Source organism: Pogoniulus pusillus, chromosome 18 (assembly GCF_015220805.1).
Source record: "Pogoniulus pusillus isolate bPogPus1 chromosome 18, bPogPus1.pri, whole genome shotgun sequence".
NCBI classification, from domain to species: Eukaryota; Metazoa; Chordata; class Aves; order Piciformes; family Lybiidae; genus Pogoniulus; species Pogoniulus pusillus.
Window position 1 is genome coordinate 24,461,019 of NC_087281.1, and position 20,761 is coordinate 24,481,779.

At 49.2% G+C, this 20,761-nt stretch overlaps 1 protein-coding gene across 7 annotated transcripts in view; it reads right to left on the reverse strand.

The window, feature by feature from the left end:
* The window catches only part of MDGA1 (MAM domain containing glycosylphosphatidylinositol anchor 1), a 162,365-nt gene that overhangs the window by 24,282 nt on the left and 117,322 nt on the right, over positions 1 to 20,761 (reverse strand). For 6 of the 7 annotated variants that reach the window (XM_064158839.1, XM_064158841.1, XM_064158837.1 and 3 more), the window contains 2 exons: positions 6,230 to 6,407; positions 5,452 to 5,475 (listed from right to left, as the gene is read on the reverse strand). In XM_064158839.1, coding sequence (XP_064014909.1) covers positions 5,452 to 5,475; positions 6,230 to 6,407 — 202 coding nt within the window. The remainder of the gene's footprint in view (positions 1 to 5,451; positions 5,476 to 6,229; positions 6,408 to 20,761) is intronic. The other variant, XM_064158842.1, reaches the window with a different exon arrangement.

Genomic DNA, 20,761 nt, shown 5'->3' on the forward strand with positions numbered 1-20,761 from the left:
GCAGAGCAAGGTCAGCAACTGATGGGCTGGGTGCCAAGGATGAGATGGGCAAGGGAAACTTTCTGCAGTGCCAGAGCCAAAAGCTCCAGACACAGTGCACTGTGGCTGTGGGAGCTTCACACACCTGCCATGCACACCAAAAACCTGCCATTTTGCCACAGAGAGGAAGGAAAGACTACCCATGTGTGGCGGGTTGAAATTTCCCCCAAAACAGTATCCCCAGACTAGCTCAGAAGGTTTGGAAGCGAAATGAAGCTGGATTTGCAAGCCAGCTAAAATCTGAATGCATAAAAATACACGTACAAAATAGATTCACAGTTACCTACAATTCAGGAACAACACAAGCTCCCCCCTTGGACAAGGGAAAAGCAAAATAGATCTTTCCCCACCCCCTCCTGTCTTATAAAGAAGAAAGGCATAAATCAGAAAGGCCCCACTGCTGCTACCTACTTAGCCATAACAAGAGCCTCAGCCAAGATCAGTGAAGGCTGTGCAAAAACACCAGCCAGCAGCAGCTGGAGCGCAGGAAAGGAAGAGGGACTGGTCTGTGCAGCACACTTTATGCTAATCCACCAGACAAATGCAGTGATACAGACTTACTGCTTTTCCTTTGCATCCAATCTCCTATTTTATTTACTTTTTATTCGAGTGTGTCCAGAAAGTTCCTATTTCTTGTTTATAAACCAGGACCAGGCCAGAGGGTTGGTTTCGAATCACCACACCATGAAATGAATGGCAGCTTGATTCTGAGATGCTGAACCTCTTGGTTCCTAACCTGCAGCAAAGGCCCTCTCCATCCCCTTCCATTTGGAAATGAAAACGGCTGTCATCAAAAGCCTGCACACTCCTGTGGTAGAAAAGAGGAGGCTGCCTTTCTGCTGTGGTCCATAAAAAGCTCTCCACCACCACAGGCCGGGCACTGTGCTGCATGCTGAGGGCTTCACTGACAACCTTGAACCAAGGCAGCTGGATTTTCTGTGAGATCACTGGGAAATGCCACTCCTGTGAGCTCAGCCACAATCATTGGGAGCTTGGCTGGGCCAGACACTTAGCTGCTGGTTAACCCTCATTTTGCATTAGCATCCTAATCCAAATTAGCCACTGCTCTGAAGAGCCAAGCACAGGGGGGCACATGGCAGCTGGAGCTGAAGAAGGAAGGAGGAATAGGGACTGTCAGGGCAGATGTCTGTGAGGTCTGAGACAGGGCAAGTACATAGGATGGAGAGGCCTCTTTCATCCCCAGCACAAGGAGATGAAGGGGAGAAAAGAGTGAGAAAGCATCTTCTAAGGATCCTTCCCCAACTCTCATGGCCAACAAAAGAGACTTCATGGCTGTATGAGACACCTGTTGCTTCTCAAGAAGGGTGTGGAGCCCATAAGCTTTCAGGGGTCAGTGCTGGGACCAGTGCTCTTTAACATCTTTGTCAGTGATATGGACAGGGGAATCAAGTGCACTCCCAGCAAGTCTGCAGATGACACCAAGCTGCATGGCACAGTTGACTTGCTAGAGGGCAGGGATGCATCCAGAGGGGCCTGGACAGGCTGAAGAGGTGGGCCCAGGCCAACCTCGTGACATTCAACAAGGCCAAGTGTAAGGTCCTGCACCTGGCTCGGTGCAATCCCAAGCACAAATACAGGCTGGGTGGGGAATGACTTAGAGCAGCCCTGAGGAAAAGGACCTGGGGGTCCCCAAAGTAAGTAGGAGATGTTCAGTGTGGTGTGGGACACCACCAGCATGTCACCTCCCCACGATCCTTAGCAAGGCTTACCAAGAGAAACCTAGCAGACCCAAGTGAAAAGAAAACCTTTAAATGACCTGTTGTGTATCAGAGGCCACAGCAGTGGTCTAACTGTTGAGCTCAGCTATATGAAGCAAACCTTCCTGCAGAATCATCACCTGCCAAGGATCCTGGCTCAGCACTGCAGTCCAAAGGAAGCTTCCTATTTAAAAATTAAACAACAGATTTAAATATTGAACACAGAAGTTGCTCTCTGCATTGTTAGAGGCAAGGTGGAGGCGGCAGGGGAGCTGGTTCCTCAAAGGCTGGAGTTAGTGTTGTCTTCACCAAACAGATTTCCTTGGCAGGCTTTGCAGTGGCAGCAGCTCAAAGCACAGAGATATTTGCTCCTGGTTATAGACACCTCCCTGCATCCCCAAGAGAGAGAGCCTCTGCTGTGACTATTAGTATTTCATGTTGCTTTGTCTTCTTGGGAAGCATAATGGAGGTTTTCATTTCAAGTCCTTAGAGGGAAGCTGTCCCTGGTTCCAAAATTCTGGCTGCCAAATTAATGCAAAAAATAGTAATTCTATTCTAGCTGTGGACCATGGATGAATAGTAGATGGAATGCACCCAAATAACATTGCCTTTGTCATTTAGTTGTGGTCTGATGACTGAAACTGGCTGGGACCAAAGGGACAGTGCTCTGTGCCTCAGCCCTGGTGCAGACCTGCTGCATGACCCACAGGCTATCACTTTCTCTCTGGAGATCAGTTTCCCCACCTAGAAGAGGAAGACAATGAAAACTGTATTGTGACCTCCAAGTATGCTGGGATCCAAGAAACAGCATTTAACAACCTTTTCTATGGTAAGTTTCTAAAGCATTTATAACCAGTAATGGAAGAAAGCCTCACAATACCCATAACTGGTTGGGTCATACTGTACTGCCACCTGCTTTAATGTATCCACCTGCGACACGGGGATAATCAGATCAGACAATTCTGTTGGCCATCACAACACAGGGATTAGTGGTGGTCATTTCTTTTAACCTTTGCATTCATTACAGATATTCCTGAGAAATGGGCACAAATTTGGGGAACCAAACCAAACATCAGGCTCACACCCCATTCACACATGCTCATGCTGGGGTAACAAGCTCAGACTCCTCTGGATTATGAGGTTTTACCAGAAAGCGAACACACAAGCACTAGACAGCAAGCAATCAGCAAGGGTAACTGAAAAAACCCCAGCACCTGCTGCTGATGACCACCCACAACACTTGACCATGATCCCAAAATATTTTAGCACCACACACAGCAACACTGCAAATACAGGATAAACAGTACTGCTGTTCTGGAAGGGTAAGGCTTACTGGATGAGAGTAAAACAGTAACAACAATCCCCGATGTTTCTTACTGCTCTCGGTGATGAGGCTGCAATGCTACATCTGCTAGAACAAGGATAAACCAAACCATCCACTCCTCATGAGCTGGAAGAGCTTAGGAGACAGCACTGCAGGATTTGTGTTAGGATGTGAAGCCTACATCCTAATGAAACTGCAAGGGAGAGGAAAGAAGAACAGAGCAGATTCCCCAGTGCTGGAATTTAGTCATGGCATTAAAATGATCACTTATTCTAGGGGATCTTTAAGGTGATACCTTAGAGTTACAGTTAGTCTTACTGCTAACCTCTAAATAGTTGAAATCCTTAATGCCTTTTATTCACATCCTCTGCTTTTATTTTGCTTGTGCTTTATAACCCTAGCACTTGGCTCTGTAACCACATCACATGCATGCCTACCCCAATGTCATTAACATCTTATTAGGCTGAGAGAGAAAATGCATGAAGAAATAATTGTATTAAGTGACTCTCAGAGTTTGTAAATTAATCACCATTGTGCATGCCCTTGGATCAGGCTGCCAGAGGCATTAATCATCTAATCTTTGCCTTTCACTTGAAAGCTCTCAATATTTGCTTCCAGAATTTGGCTGGGCAGCCTAGCATGAGGATACCTTTGCAATCCTGTTTCAGTCCTCTTTCCTGGGATGGTGGTAGTGAGGAAACTGGGAAAATGAGAGGTAGTAGCAGTGATTTCCAGACAAGAGTCTGGGAACGGAGCTGTAGCCCGGAGACAGAGATAAAAGCCTCTTTTATGCTTTACCCTAGGAAGCCAATCTCAAGGCATGAACTCACAGGGCAAGATCTTGATGAATCGCCCAGAGGTCGCAGTATCCACCACAGGCTGAGTGACGCATCAAGGAGAAACGCTACATTTACTGTGTGCACATACAAACATGGCTGAGTCATCCTTCACAACACACAGCTTTCATGCCATCATTCTGGTCTCAGTCAAGCTGCCCAAGCACTCCCAGGCAAGCAGTCTGAAGGCTCAGTTTACAAAGACCCCAAAAGACTGACACGACTGGGACTGAGGTTGCTCTGGCTTTACCAGTGATTTATGTACCCTAGAAACAAGCGGCAAAAGGCCAGATTGTGTCACTTCCACCTGGAGGCTGGGACGCCTGCCTCCTCCAGTGAGCACCGAAGGAGACATTCTGCAGTGGGTTCCCTGCAACATATTCAGTGTTCCCCAGCAAGTCTCCTAGGGAGAATGTTTAAAGGGGATTAGAAAGTGAGGAAAAGCAAAGTAGAAGAAATCTGGAATTAGAGACACAAGAGCCCTCTGACTCCATAAGAAGCTCCTGCTCTCAAGCCCAATATGGTTCATCCAACCACCTTTACAGTGTGACTTCCAAGAGTAAATGACTCATGGCTTCCGTAACAAGAAAACCCCATATCCCGATTCCTGGCTGCCATGGCCCAACCATGGCTTCTCCTCCCCACTTCCACCCCTCAGTGCAGCAGTAGCACCTGCCTGCACATACACTGACTAACACACAGAAAGACTGAATCCTGATTCGGCAGCTGGAAAAAAGGAGGAAAAAATCAGCTACATGAAACCAATTCATGAACCACCAGCAAACAGTCTGCCCATCTCTGCCCGAGAGCATTCCCTGGGCTTATGCAGAACAATCGAAACAAAGGGACTTGTTTCATCCCCTGAAGATCACTTCGCCACTGATTAGCACACCAGCAATCTGTTACGCTCGGTGGGCACCACCAGCCTCTTATTAAACACCGTTATTCTAAGCTGTGTGTTCTTCTCCCAGAATCAATGAACACTCTGAGTGCTCAGAAAAGACAGGCCTGCATCTTGACACACGTGACCAGAAGGTCAAGTAAATAGTGATGACACTGGATGGGAAGCAGAAAGGAACTGTGCTCAAGGAATCTGCAAGAGGAATTAGATGTGAGTTGAAGACTGCTCCATATAAACCTGCAGAGATAACAAGTAGCATCTTTCCTGGTTAGAGAGGATGGGACATACACATTCCTTCAACACAGATGTTTTTGGGAACATTGAGTAACCTGCTTTTTGGATGCAGATTGCTACTGTCGGGGGAAGGTTGGTTCAAGATGATACCCTATCCAGTCACAAAGATACCAGGTGTGAGTAGGAGACGTATCTCTGGCATCTGTCTACTGGCAACAACTCAAGGTACAACAAATAAGTTCCTGGAAGCACTGCTGTATGTTACTCCATGCTCTTCTGAGGAGAAACATTCAACAAAGCCAGGTTTGTATTCCAGCTCTTTGGCTTGCCCCAGCTGCTGGAGCAGTTGACTAACATACATTGCATTCAAAACACAAATACAAGTGTCTTGCTGCTTACCTGTTGGGTTGGGATAGCTGATTGCTAGAAGAAGAAACAGAAAAACAAGTCAGAATTGCAAACCACACTGCAAGTCTGAAAATAAACCAAACACACCCACAAAGGTCATACCAGTCTCCTAGCAGCACCCTTGTCAAACAGCAGTCCTGGGTGTCTGCCTTAGTGATGGAACAAATCTGCTGACTCTGATCCATGCAGCAACAGACCTTAAGACAACCACATCTAAGAGGTGATCTCAGGATAGGGCGGGGGGAAGCTGCTTCTAAGTGGGACACGAAGGCTTGTTATCTGTGAGGACTATCACAGCTTCAGAAACTGTGTAAGTTTGAGAGAACAGTTACGCAGAGGACACCAGACACATTGTGACTCTGCAGGACACCAGTGCTGCGTGAAACTGTGCGAACATAGGAGGAGGGAGACCTGCAATTTCTGCTGAAATACACTCTCCAGATTCCTGAGAGGAGTAAAGAAATCACAGGGTTGGGGGACTAACAGGCCTGATGGTGAGCTGGGATTCTGGGGCTCTTTAGCCCACAGAGCAGAAAGGGAAGTTGCAGCTTCTGAGCAAAGGATGAGTGGAAACTGGCCCTCAGAGAACCTCTAGCTAGCACTCTGCACTGACAGCAATGGCTAAATTACGGCAACATGTGATAGTAGTGTGCCCTCAAAACAGAGATCCACTCAAGGGTCACAGAAGGCAGCACCTACACATGCCTGTGTCCCTGGGCCTGAGGCTTGGACCTGCTCTCATAGTCGGGACTGAGGGTGAGACACCTACGTTCCATGTACCGGATGATGCGGGCAGCCATATCTCCAGCCCCAAAGCTGGTGATGGGAGTCAGACGAACTTCATAGCTCTGAGGCACTTTCAAGTTGGGCAAGATGTGCTCCAGCAGCAGGCCCTTCTCCATTTTCTGCACAGGAATGAAGGTTTGGATGGTGTTTCGCTGAGCCAGCTGCACAGAAAAAGAACCCACAGCATTACAAATATCCTGAAACTGGAACCCTGAGGGACGCTGGATGCCACCTAACACCCTCCTCCTGCTCTTCCTGTACAGAGAAGTATTCCTGGTTTACAATGGGATACTCACACAGAAGCGGTTTCAAAATTCCAACCTCTTGTACAGAGCAGTGATCAGGAGCTTGAGCTTTCCCTGAAACAAAGCCATGACACCCTCCTGACTGGGGTGGTAACTGGAACTACGCGTCTGGAACTCACCTCCATCCGTGCACCGAGGTATGCAGTGCGGTGTTTTGCCAAGACACCCTTCATTTCACAAGCACTGTGGCACAGTCCATATGTTTGCTGCCTAAGCCCTGTGGTGCCTCACTGAGACCCACTTACTGCCATGCCTCCTCAGCACCCTTCCAAAGAACCCACCCTTGAATCCTAGCCCATGCTGCCTCCATAGGCCAGAAGAAGGGATCTATTTCAAATCGCTGGTCCTCTGGAGTTACTCAGAGACTTTTTCTTTCTCTGATGCCCACTGGGGAAGGAGTTGAGCCATGTATGAACCATACAACCCAAATGTCACAGAATCACAGAAACATCCCAGTTGGAAAAGATTCTCAGGATCACCAAGTCCAAGTTATAACCCTATTCTACACGATTCCCCTTAAACCATATCCCTGAGCACCACATCCAAATGACCCTTAAACATCCAGAGTCAGTGACTCAACCACCTCGCTGGGCAGCTCAATCCAGACCACTCTCTCCATGAAAAATATTTTCCTAATGTCCAGTCTAACTTACCCAGACTCATCTTGAGGCCATTCTCCTTTGTTCTGTTTCCAACTACCTGTGAAAAGAGACCAGCAGCCTCTCCACGATGTCCCTTCAGTTAGTTGTATACAGCAATGAGGTCTCCCCTCAGCCTCCTCTTTTTCATCTAACCATAATTTTTTCAACTAACCATCCCCAGCTCCCTCAGTTGCTCCTCGTAAGATTTATTCTCTAGGTCCTTCACCAGCTTCATCACCCTCTTTTGGACCTGCTCCAGCACCTCCACATCTCTCTTGCATTGTGGTGCCCAGTTTGCTAAGACAGCAGGGAATGAAGCTTCAAGAAAACAATGGGAAAAACATCATTGTCAAAATCATCACCACTAAAAATGATGAATTGCCTATGCCAGTGAAATGTCCCTGCCACAGCCATACTTGCTTGGTGAAAGAAGGACAAGAACAAAGACTGCATTGTGAAGATACAACTTCTGCCTGTTGCCCTGCAGAGCCTTGATCCTTGTGGTAAGGTATGCTGGCAGCTCTGATCCTAGTAAAAAGCTTTCCATGGCCCAGGGTTCACTGTCCTAGATACTGAGCCTTCCCTTGTCTCCAATACCCTCTCTAGGCTGACAGGTTCCATCGCAAAGGCAATTCTCTTGATAAGCAGGCTCGGTGTTCATCATTAACTCTGAAGCGACAGGGTTACTGGAAGAGGGATGCAGGGAGGAGGGTTTACAGCCAGTCTGTCTTTGTGGACAGTGTGGGGCAAGAAGGCGGAGTAAAGACATGGCAGGAGTGAAGGCCATCAGCAAGGCAAGGCAGAAGATCAATGCAGATGCAGCACTTGGTTAAAACGAGCAATCCCTTCAACTGCCTCTAGCTCTGTGTGCCTCTAAGGTACATAACTGTAAGTTAAAACTCAAACCCAATAGCTGCCACTGGAGAGCTTCCCATGCAAGAGCCCTGTTAATTTCTAACATGGCCAGGACTCAAGGACTGGTGTTTCTTACCTGAGTTGGTCTGGCTGCAGTTTGGACAGTGCTCCCAAGTGAAGTGGCAGTAAGACCAGATTCTGCCACGGTACTGTGTTGTGGCAGGGACTGACCCCAGGAACTTGTGGCTGCCTGTGGTTATCATGGTGAACAACAACTCTGTACCAGCCTTACAAACTCTACCTAAGGGAAATCCTTGTACCTAAACAGATCAGGGTGCAAGCTGCTTGAGAAATTGCCTTCTGCATCCACCTCCTCCTTCAGACAAAACAGATTAGAGAGCTAGGAACTGTTCTGCTGTCTTTCCACAGCTCCTTGCCTTCTTGAGAGGCAGTGGGCAGCATCAGGGCAGAGCCTCTGGGAACTAGGCATGAACTTGGCACTGGGATGCTGCCAGGATCCATTTGTTATCAACAGCACTCCATCTGCATGCATGCAAACTGGGTGCCGATTCAACTGGCGTGCCGAGTGCTCAGCGTTCCCATCTGCCAGCCCTCCACTCTGCCCCACTCTACCAAATAAGAGCTGAGCTGACTGCCAGTGGAAGTAGTTTCACCTGGGATCACTAGCACTTGGACCCTCAGCTCTCTGGGAGCAGAGGGGTCACACGGAGCAGTACGACTCCTAGCACAGGGCTTTTTGGTGAGTCGAACTTGACAGGTGGGGGCTGCTGGCAGCTCCTCCCCGCAGGTTGCTAAGGTGCTCTGAGGGCAGCTAGTAAATAGGAGGAGGTCAGGAGCCATTTCCTTTGTCTAGACATAACCTTTAGAAGAGAAACAAAATGGAGAGTCAGAGAGAAGCCTGAAAGTGAAGATTCAGACAGTGCAAATTCCACCTCAGCGGGGAGTTAGGTGAAATTTCCGTATCTAAAGCCTCTGGGAGCAATGTCAAACCACCTACTCTCCCACATCACCTAATCCAGGACACACCAAGAAAACAGCCTCCTGCCTGGACTGCAAAGCCTTAGATCCCCAGCCTGAGTCTACCCTCAGGGGCAGGTGGGTTTAACAAATAAACAGCTGCCTGCCACCCAGGTTTGGCTGGGAAACAAATGAATGAAGGCACATATACACCTCACAGGTCGCAACTGTCCTGCTTCCCAGGGAAGACCTGCATCACTAGGCAATGGGAAAGGCATAGCTGGGGCCCACCACTTATCTTCTCTTGGAGCAAAGGCAAAAAACGTTGTGAGAGTCTTTTACCTTCACCAGTAGCTCAGATTCAACTCTTCCTGACTCCTGTGTTCTCTCTCTCTGCTGTGGACAGACATGGCAACTGGCTGTCAGCACGGCTGCTCTCTGCACATCCTCACTCTAGGCTCTACAGTCCTGGCATCCTAGCAGAAGTGGCCCAGGATGCCTCTGGAAAAATTTGTTCTGCTAGGTGAAAAGTCTCTGCAGGGGCCAAAAGTCTCCTCTGAGCTACTTACAGCCATCAGGAAAAAGGGCCAGATGTGCTGCCAGCACAGTTTAAAGGGCATGAAATTAGTGCAAGGGAGAAAAAGGAGGCAGCTTCAGCCAGACACCCGCTCTGTGCACATGAAGCAGGTCTTGGCTTGCAATCAGTAGCACAGGTCCAGCAGACAGAGGCATTACTGCCAAGGTCTGTCTCTGCCTCCCCCTCCCTAAACATCCTTTGCCTTCTCCACTGCCAGCAGCAGGTCTGCACAGAACTGCACACAGTCCAGCAGGAACCCATTTTTAATCCTCCACTTCAGTCACCTGCAGCCTTCAGTCTCCTGCTCTGTGCATGCTCTTCTCCCAGCTTACCCTGGTACATTCTTCGCCCATTTCCTCTTCAGCATCCTTCCTCCTGGTAACACTAGCCCAGCTTACTACCGCTGAGGTGCAGTTAACAAAGCACGGGCAGGCAGAGAGGACAGTGGAATGCTGGCCACCCTATTAGATATGCTGAAGGCTCAGTGAAGGTTCTCACACAACAAGCTCATTCATCACCAGGCTCAGGATGCTGCCGGTGGGGGCAGAAGAAGAGTGCAGTGCAATGCATAGCATCATCACTGCCTTCACCTCCTTTCATTTCCAATAATCAGAGGAAGGGGATGGGAAGAGAAAAAACAAACAAATCCACAGTTTCTGCCAGCTGGCTGTGAATATCACACAGGCTGCAGATGGGAGAACGTTCCTGCAGAATAGGTTGACTAAAAATGTCTTACAAAGGACAAAATCAGCTCCATATGGGATGTATGTATTGACATGCACAGTGTGCAACCTGTCCCTCTCCCCTGCCACTTAAAAGCAGTATTAACAACCAAGGCAGAGCACACTCACATGCTCACATGTATTTAGCCATCGAGACTCTGGGACTTGCAAGCTAGGTCTGCCCTTTCGTAGGAGTCCTGACCAATGCTCTCTAGGGAGACATTGTCTGCCCACTCCCCTGGCTTATTGTTTGCGCTGTCTCGGGGTGCTTAACAGTGCTTGTCTCACTGTGGCCAGTCAAGCTGGCTCACAGTCCTTGAAGACAACACCAAGAGCCTCAGAGAAAAAAGCAGGAGGGCACTTCCATTCCATTCCCCCACAGCAGCAGGGCCCAAAGCATGACACATTCACATTTTCAGTTTATGTAGACTATGGCAGGAAAAAAAGATGTTTTCAGATGGAATGATGTTTAAGGCAGGTGATTTATCAACTAACAGACATAATAAAGCCAAATGATATTAATAAACACATTTGTCAGAGTTAATGCTGCAGTCCTATTCAACAAACAGCACCATGGATTCACATCCTACCTATGCAGGGACTTGGTGTGACCTGCATAGCCACACACGTGGTCTCACAACCAGCTGCACGTTCAGCAGCTGTGCATGCCTGTTTGAGTGAGAAATTAGAAAGAAAACCTGTTTCATCTCCAAGCCCCAGGGAATTGTTGCAAATATCAGCTAGAAAAGAATACATTAAAATCTTGCAGGTTTCCCAGCAAGTTAACCAGAGCAGAGGCACTGCTCTATGGCACCCAGCTTCCTAGCACTGCCATTCGCTGCCACCACTCTCGCCTTACTTGGTCCCATTTCTTCAGCAACTTCTCAGCTCTGGGCACAAGCTTTCCTGTATCTCCCCTCCGAATCCTCTCCACACACACTCATCTTCTCTCCTTTTTTTCTCAGCCTCATTCAAATTCCCCATGGCTGCTCTTCCCTGAAGCCCAAATCAGTCAGGGGTGGCTGCCTGCACTCCCACTCCATCCTCTCCTGCTAACTGCAGATGTGGGCTGCTGGAAAGCCCCCCAGTTCCCATCCCAGCCATGCTGGTCTCTCTGAAAGGAGAGGAGACAGCAAAGGCAGGCTGGTGTGGCACAACAGTTTCCTTCCCTCCAGCAGGCTCTTGCTCATTCCCTCTACCAGCTCCTCAAAGGAGTACAACCCACAAATGCTGTCCCCGGCGTACACTTAAGTGTGGTGTTTGCCTGAATCCCTTCATCACTCCTCTTTCACCTGTGTCAGACACTCTGGAGAGCACATGTGCATGCAGTGAGGAGGCATGAGTAGCTAGCTGGTGCAGGAAACACAGCTGTCTCACAAATGCCTGAATGAAGTGTGACACAGTAACATGGACAAAATAGTTTCAATTGCCTGTGTAGCTGGTGGGTTGCACTCTTCGAGCAACCAGCGATTATGGTGGTCTTCAAAGCTCAGCAAGTTTGCAGACAGCACCAAGCTGGGAGCAAGTGTTCATCTGTTAGAGGGCAGGAGGGCTCTGCAGAGGGACCTGGACAGGCTGGGCAGATGGGCACAGTCCAGTGCCAGGAGTTTTAACAAGGCCAAGTGCCAGGTTCTGCACTTTGGCCGCAACAACCCATGCAGTGCTACAGGCTGGGGACAGAGTGACTGAGAGCAGCCAGGAAGAAAGGGACCTGGGGGTACTGGTTTACAGCAGCTCAACATGAGCCAGCAGTGGGCCCAGGTGGCCAAGAAGGCCAATGGCATCCTGGCCTGGATCAGGAACAGTGTGGCCAGCAGGACAAGGGAGGTCACTCTGCCCCTCTACTCAGCACTGGTCAGGCCACACCTTGAGTGCTGTGTCCAATTCTGGGGCCCCCAGTTTAAGAAAGATGCTGAGGTGCTGGAAGGTGTCCAGAGAAGGGCAATGAGGCTGGTGAGAAGGCTGGAGCACAGCCCTGTGAAAAGAGGCCGAGAGAGCTGGGGGTGAGCAGCCTGGAGAAGAGGAGGCTCAAGGGAGACCTCATTGCTCTCTGTGACTAACTGAAAGGAGGCTGTAGGCAGGTGGGGTTGGTCTGTTCTCCCAGGTAATCAGCAACAGAACAAGAGGACACAGTCTCAAGGTGCACCAGGGCAGGTTTAGGCTGCATGTTAGGAAGAAGTTCTTCACAGAAAGAGCAATTGGCATTGGAATGGGCTGCCCGGGGAGGTGGTGGAGGCACCGTCCCTGGGGGTGTTTAAAAGGAGACTGGATGAGGCACTTAGTGCCATGGTTTAGTTAATTAGAAGGTGCTGGGTGATAGGTTAGACTGGATGATCTAGAAGGTCTTTTCCAAACTGGTTAACTCTGTGACTGTGCCCTGGCAGTGGCAGGTGCAAGGGCATGCATATTTCTCATGCCCAGAAGAACAGCCAGTCTGAGCCAAGCTGCCCACTTTCTTATCAAGCACATACATCCTGTTCCAGCATGGCCCAGGGGCCAGAAGAAGGTGACAACAGCAGAAGAGCACTTTTCTTCTAACAGTCACTCCCACTCAGGATGTGAAAGAGCATCCCATTTTCACCTGGTCAGCCTGTTTGCTACCAATACTGGACACATCACCTCGCTCTGCCCTAGTGGGCTGCAGGGAACAGCTCACATCGGATTTCCCCTGTGGATGCAATTGCCATGAGCTCGCCCCGACCATGTCCAGCTGAGACACACTGCTCCCTTCCAAATGAAATACTGTTCTCAAAGACCAGAAACAAATCACACAACATGATAAGGCTGGCAGTGTCTGTGGCCTTAAACTGAGGATGGCCAGGAGGAATAGCCTCAGACATCCCATCCTGGGAACTGGAAGGGGCTAAGCTTTGTTATGGCACTGGTAACAACTCCTGGGATGAACACAAGGCTCTACAACACAAAATTTCCTGGTGCCTCAGTGGGTGTTTCTTGCCCTCAATTTCTGCCCAAACTGCACCTCCAAAGCTACAGGATGCTTTGCAATGAGATAATTTCAATGAGCGTAAGTGCCAAGGACTTAAAATGAAAACCAACCAAACAAAACCTCAGACAAACAACAAGCCTGCAGAACACAAACAAACAAAACCCACAGCCCCTCCCCCAACCAACCAGAGAAGAGAAGATAATGACAGGATTTATGCTATCAAAGATTGAGAGCAAATTATTCAAGGGCCAGACTTATTTTCCATTGCTGCAGAATGAAACCCCAGGAAATGAGTACCAGGGGCAGAAATAATGCCACTGCAATTTCCCTGGGAAAAGAGACCCAAAACCACTCAGAAACAGGGGCAGGGGGGAAGAAGGGACAGGGAATTTTAGGAACCTCTCCTAAACACGAGGCTTCAGTATTTTTTACAACGATGGAAAAAACTGCCCTAAATCTGGCCCTTCTCCTCCCACTTCATCCCATCCCTGACACAAAGCAGTGGATTGAGATTCTGGCCCTGATGTCACCTTGGCACCACAGGGCACAGCAGAGGCAGACGGTTTGTCTCTGTTGTTGCAACTGAACACCACAGATCTGACTCTTGCTCCCTGTATTTTGACAGAGGAATAAAAGCCGTCTGTCACTGGCAAGTCCCTCACAGCCACCAGGAATTCAGAGAAGGGAAAAGCACAGTCACATTCAGGATGCAGAAGAGGAAGTACTCCCCTGACTGAGAGAGCCCAGCCCTTTGTCAGCAGAGGAGTTACCTCTGCTTAGTCATTTCATAAATGCACCAAACCCACAGAAGTGTAGAATCATTAAGGCTGGAAAAGACCTCTAAGATCACCAAGTGCAAACTTCTGCTCAGCATATCCATGACCATTAGACCACGTCCCAGAGTGCCACATCTACGAGTTCTCTGAACAACTCCAGAGATGGGGAACTCCAGCAAGCCTGTTTCAATGTCTTACCACTCTTCCAGGGAAGACATTCCTCTCTCCTGCTGGCCATGCCATTTCTGATACCGGCCAGAATGCTCTTTGCCTTCCTGGCCACCTGAGTACGCTGCTGGCTCACGTTCAGCACCCCTGGACCTGACATGACCTCGTGCCATTGACCACAGCCCACTGATTCAGCCTTTCCAGATCAATCTGCAGAGCCTTCCTGCCCCTCAAGCAGGCTGACATTCCTGCTTAGTGCCATCTGAAAGCTTCCTGAAGACACACTCAACCTGCTTGTCTAAATCATGCATAAGGACGGCAAACAGGACCGGCCGCAGCACTGAGCCCTGAGGAGCACCACTGTTACCAGGCACCAGCTGCATTTCACTCCATTCACCACAACTCACTGGGCTTGGCCACCCAGACAGTTTAAAGGGCAGTGAAGAGCACACCTGCCTAAGCCATGAGCTGCCAGCTTCTTGTGTCAAATACCCACAGCTCTTCCCTCACCCAACTGGTGGGTCACCTGGTCACTGAAGGAGATCAGGTTGGTCAAACAGGACCTGCCCTTCATGATCATGTCCTATCCCCCAGCCTTATCCAGTCAATCAGACCACGGCACCAAGTGCCTCATCCAGTCTTTTCTTGAACACCCCCAGGGATGGTGACTCCACCACCTCCCTGGGCAGCCCATTCCAATGCAAATCACTCTCTCTGTGAAGAACTTCTTCCTAACATTCAGCCTATACTTCCTCTGGCACAACTTGAGGCTGTGTCCCCTTGTTCTGTTGCTGCTTGCCTGGCAGAAGAGACCAACCCCACCTGGCTGCAGCCTCCCTTCAGGTATTTGTAGGCAGCAGTATCTGCTATCAGCCATGGGGAAGATGACTGCCCATTCTAGAGAAGTCATCTGGTGGAGTTTTGTGCAGTGGGATATTTGGTTTGGATATGAAGACAGCAGCTGTGGTCCTTTATGGTCTCTTCTCAAACTTTATGTGCCTCTCAGATTGGATTAAAACATACTCCTGTGTTAGTATTTCATCACTAGCTTGGACTGAAATGATGCCAAGCATTAACAGCATCAATTAAAGGGTAAAGTTTAAACTTGGATTGATTTAATTTTCCTTAGAAAAAAAATCACATTGCAAACAAGGTTGGCATTTGCCAGAGAAGTGCACAAGTGACCTGAAATTCACACTTATGTCGTTCATCAGTCAAACACACAGCTTCAGACCCTGCTGTTTAGCAACCATGGATGGCCAAAGTAAACCCATTGCCCAGTCTAAATGGGGAGTCATGGAAACTTTTAAGCCTTCTCCCCCTTTGCCAGGTTGAGGCTGCTTCTGGAATACTGTGCCCAGTTCTGGGCTCCCCAGTTCAAGAGTCACAGGTAACTGGAGGTAATCAGGGGAGGGAATCATCTCCCTTACAATGAGAGGCTGAGAGACTTGAGGCTCTTTAGTCTGCAGAAGAGACACCTGAGCGAGGGACCTTACAAACACAGATAAGTGCCTGAAGGGCAGAAGCCATGAGAATGGGGCTGAGCACTCTTCAGTGGTGGCTAGTGATAGGGCAAGGGGTATGAGCTAAAACACAGGCGGTTTCACTTGAGCTTAAGGAAGAACTTCTTCACTTTGAGGGTGACTGAGCAATGGATCGAGCTACCCAGAGAGGCTGCAAAGTCTCCTCTGGAAACTTTCATAGCCTACCTGAACACACTGCTGTGCAACCTGACCTAGGCATACCTGCATTAGCAGAAGGACTGAACTAGATGATCTCCAGAGGTCCTTTTCAACATCTACCATTTTCTTGTTCTATGATTCCAAATTGTTTTTATCAGGGGGCTCCCTTTCTGGGCTGAGGCACCCCCCAGCTCCAAAGGGAGAAGCAACTGCAACCCTCAGTAGCTACTGCGGACAGCTGCAGCCACCTAAGCCCTGAGACCCTCTCTCTTCTTGCACATGCAATCAGCTGCCCATCCTCATTAGGTGCCAAGAGCAGCAGTTTACAGCTTCTCAGAGAAGGCAAATTGGTGCTGTCATGAATTACTGTAAGTGCTTGTTCCACACTCTTCAATAATGTCTTTCATTAAGGGCTGATCAGAAAGCAATATGTATTTTATTAGCATATGTTTCCTGGTTTTAGAAGAATGGATCTAATCTTCACTCTGCCAGGGAAACAACGCAGTCAGAGCTCTACCTGAGGCACAGCATGACTGGTAACTTCATGAGGCAAACACCTCCTGCCACACCACACAGCTGCCTATCCTCTGGAGGGGGAGCCCAGGAGCTGGAGAAGAGAAGGGGTAAACTATCACCTGAATCTGAGTGGGGAGGGAGGCACACCTGCTCCGAGGTTTGGGCAAGGAGCCCACGTTTGTGTCACTACTGTTGGTACTGAGACAGGCTGCGTGCATGTCCAGCTATGCTCCTCACCCCTCCCCTACTGTCTCACAGCCATATCTTCAATCCTGAAGGAACACACAATCCTCCTGTCCAGACGAGCAGCTCTCTACCACTGCCGCTACAAGATCCTATCTGTACTTGACTATGCACTGTGGAGCCTGAAATCACTCCTCTCTCTGCAGCGCAGGCATAAGCTGAATAAGGGACAACATCCCTCGTGTCGATCCACAGCTGACTCCTGCACAGATCAATGGTTCCAGTCTCTGTTGAGCCTCACATCTGAATTTCAGTACTGCTTAGTGCCTTATCCAACTTCATAGCCACCCTTCCTATCAGTGAGCACAGCCTCCTCTTCAACCCATCTCCGTGCACTGGTTACAACAGCCTGTAGCCAGACCCACGTACGTGTCCACGCATCGTGCTGTCAGCACGTCTAGCTGCAAGCCGAAAAGGCAATCTGGCTCTGCATAACCCAAGTTTGTCCAGCTGCTGTCAGGTCGAGCTCTGAGCCACTGCGATTGTAACGTGCTTCTACCTCACCAAGGAGACATGCTCCACCAACAGGAGTTGCCATCTCCCGAGCTCTTCTCCTTGGCTTCTCTAAAGACTCTGTCAGAGCCCCCGTCAGGACACCTTTACCCCTACACCCAGCAACTAACAAAGGATGGGGCTACTGCTTACTGGAACAGGAATAGCCTTTGCATGAGACTCCAGACTTCCACTCTGGTACATGTAACGAAGGCATACAGATAAGTATCCTTCCAGAGAGGCCACCTCTAACTCAGCTGCTTGCATTCCTGTCTCTGGTAAAGAACTGGCAGGCAGCAGAGCATATGCAGGGAGAGCCATAAAGCCATTCACATTGCTCCACACTGCCTGCACTGGCAGCATGACTGCGTACCTTTCGTTTCTTTATGACACATAGTCAAAGCATCTGTCTAGTGCCTGCTCCTGGCTGTTTGTCACTAGCTATTGCAAAAGCTGTATCTCTCCTCCAAACCCTTCCCCCTTCACACTCTTTCTCCTCTTATTTCCAATATGTTCTAGGGGGGAAAAAAGCCCAGAACAAGAAAAAAAAAAGGCAAGCAAGAGAAATGAAAGAAGAGGTGGAAAACAGGAGGTGGAATGGGGAAGGGTAAGAAGGTGCACAGAGAAAAGACTCTGAAGCAGTAGGAGGAACATGGGCTGCCTACTGAAAACAACAGATGAGCAGAGTAAATAGGAGGAAGCTTCACCACAGCCTATCAATACAGACTCTCAGAAAGGCTCAGTAACTAGCATGTGTCCCTTGAAGTCACTGAAGGAGACACACACAAAGGACCCATTTTTATGCTGGATAGCTGGTAAGAATTTTCCATCCCCAGCTCAGCCTTGTAAAACACAAGCCAACAGCCTGCTGGATGCGAATGAGCACAACGGTGTGAAAACATCTCCAGTCTGCAAGGCTAATACCAGAGCTACACTGGTCAGGGGAACGTGATTGTCTCTCACATTCTCCTTACCTTGCATGAACACTGAAGAGTGGTGTTGGAAGCTAGAGACAGTTGAGCCCTTGCCACTTGCCGTGCGTGTTTTAAGAGCATACAAGCTTTTCCAGCACGATTATTTGTGCTGCTCTGCTCAGGCACTGCAATTCTTCCAAGCAGTGCTAAGAGTGGGGAAACTGTGTAACTCTTCCCTTGTACCACAACAAGGGAAGCTATTCTCTTCAATATATTTATCACTAATGTGGTACTGAGGGCACCCTCAGTACATCTGCAGACGACACCAAGCTGGTTGGCTGTGTTGATCTGCTAGAGGGTAGGGAAGCCTAACGATGGAACCTGGGCAGGTTAGACTGATGGACCGTTGTATGATATTCAAGGAGGCCAAGTACCAGGTCCTGCACTTGGGTCACAACAACCCCATGGTAAGTTACAGACCTTGGAAAACTGCAACTTGGAGAGGGATCTGGGGGTACTGGTTGACAGTTGACTGAACATGAGCTAGCAGTGTGCCCAGGAGGCCAAGAAAGTCAGTGGCATTCTGCCTTGTATTAGAAACACTGTGACCAGAAGGAACAGGGAGGTGATCATCGCCCTGTACTCAGCACTGGTGAGGCCACACCTCAAGTATTTTGTTCAGTTCTGGAACCCTCACTATAGGAAGGACATTGAGGTGCTGAAGTATGTCCAGAGAAGGGCAATGAGGCTGGTGAAGGGCCTGGAGCACATGGCCTGTGAGGAGCATCTGAGGGAGCTGGGGCTCTTCAGTCTGGAGAGGAGAAGGCTGAGGGGAGACCTCATCACTCTCTAATCTGCTCTGGTGAGAACCCACCTGGAGTACTGCATCCAGTTCTGGAGCCCCTGTTACAAGAAGGATGTGGAGATGCTGAAATGCATCCAGAGGAGAGCCACAAGGATGCTCAGAGGGCTGCAGCACCTCTGCTGTGAACACAGATTGAAAGAGTTGGGGCTGTGCAGTCTGCAGAAGAGGAGGCTCCCAGGTGACCTTCTTATGGCCTTCCAGGATCTGAAGGGGGCTACAAAAAAGCTGGGGAGTGATTTTTTAGAATATCAAGCAGTGCCAGGACTGGGGGGAATGGAGCAAAGCTGGAGGTGGAGAGATTGAGACTGGATGTGAGGAGGAAGTTGTTGAGCATGAGAGTGGTGAGAGGCTGGAATGGGTTGCCCAGGGACGTGGTTGAGGCCCCACCCCTGGAGGTGTTTAAGGCCAGGCTACATGAGGCTGTGGGCAGCCTGCTCTAGGGTAGGGTGTCTCTGCCTATGGCAAGGGGGGTGGAACTGGATGATCCTTCTGGTCCCTTCCAACCCTGACTGATTCTATGATTCTACAACTCCCTGAAGGGACACTGGAGCAAAGAGGGGGCAGCCTCTTCAACTTGGTAACAAGTGAGAAGGCTTAGAGGAAATGGTTACAAGCTGCATCAGGGGAGGTTTAGGCTGGATATTAGGAAATGTTTCTTCACAGAGCAGGTTATCAACCACTGGAACAGTTTGCCCAGGGCAGTGGTGGAGACACCATCCCTGGAGGTGCTTAAGCAGCATGTGGACCTGGTGCTTAGGGACATGGTTTAGCACTGACCCTTCAGCGCTGGATCGAGGGTTGGACTCCTGGATGATCTCTGAGGTCTCTTCCAAGCAGATACATTCTGTGAGTCTGTGATACCTTGCTTCCTCTTTTGCACAGCCAAGTACTTGGATTACATTAAGAGCAGTACTTCCAGAAAGTAAATGTTAAGGCAAAATCTCTACTGAAATACACCTCACAAATGGCAAGTCATCTTGTAGCATTTTCAGCTCCTCTGTTTTGGGCAGGTGTTCTTACTTGGATAATCAAAGAAGAGAAATGGTACTATGAGAATGAGAAATAACTAACCTCCCAGCACTCATACTACCAGTTTCCCTAACTATCTGATTACAAATGACCTGTGGACCACAGATAACCAGCTCAAGAAACCCATGAATCATACTGAAGGGCAATTTGTGAACGCAAAAAGACAGAATTAGTCAGACTACTTCATTAGTTAGGCATCATTTGGAAAGCTCTTGTGGGCAAAGGGAAGCCTTGGATAACAGCATTAGAAGATGTTTGGCAGACCCAAGGGGGAAACCTAATCTCATGGTTCTAATCCGTTTCCACCAAATTCACCTGACCCACCAGGGCTGGCCAGGCCTTCCCACAGCCAGCCTTACAGAAATCACTCTGATCCTCTGGCTGGCAGTGCTAACAAGAAGCATGGCCAGGCAGACACCTTCACCTGCACTTAGCAGTAGCCAGGAGGAAACTCCCTTCCATTGCACAGGGTGGAGGTTCTCAGTAAAGAATAAATGCATTAAATGTGGAAGAAGTTCCTCGTTTCCCAGCCTCATCAAACATTCAGCTGGCCTGAAACCTTCTCTTACAGCACAGGTAGAGAGGACCTTGTTCTAGCAGCTGGTCTCATTGACATATCATCTCCTGTGACAGACAGCTAGGGACTAAAGAGAGATGGCTCAACATGCCGTCAGCTGAAGTGACTGAGGCTGTGTCCCATTTTCAGGCAGCAGAGAGCACAGCTGAGGAAGGATCCTGCCCTCTCCACTCCCAAATGCCTGCGGCAAAGTCGCTGCTTTACCCCCAGGCCCCACACAGCAATCTC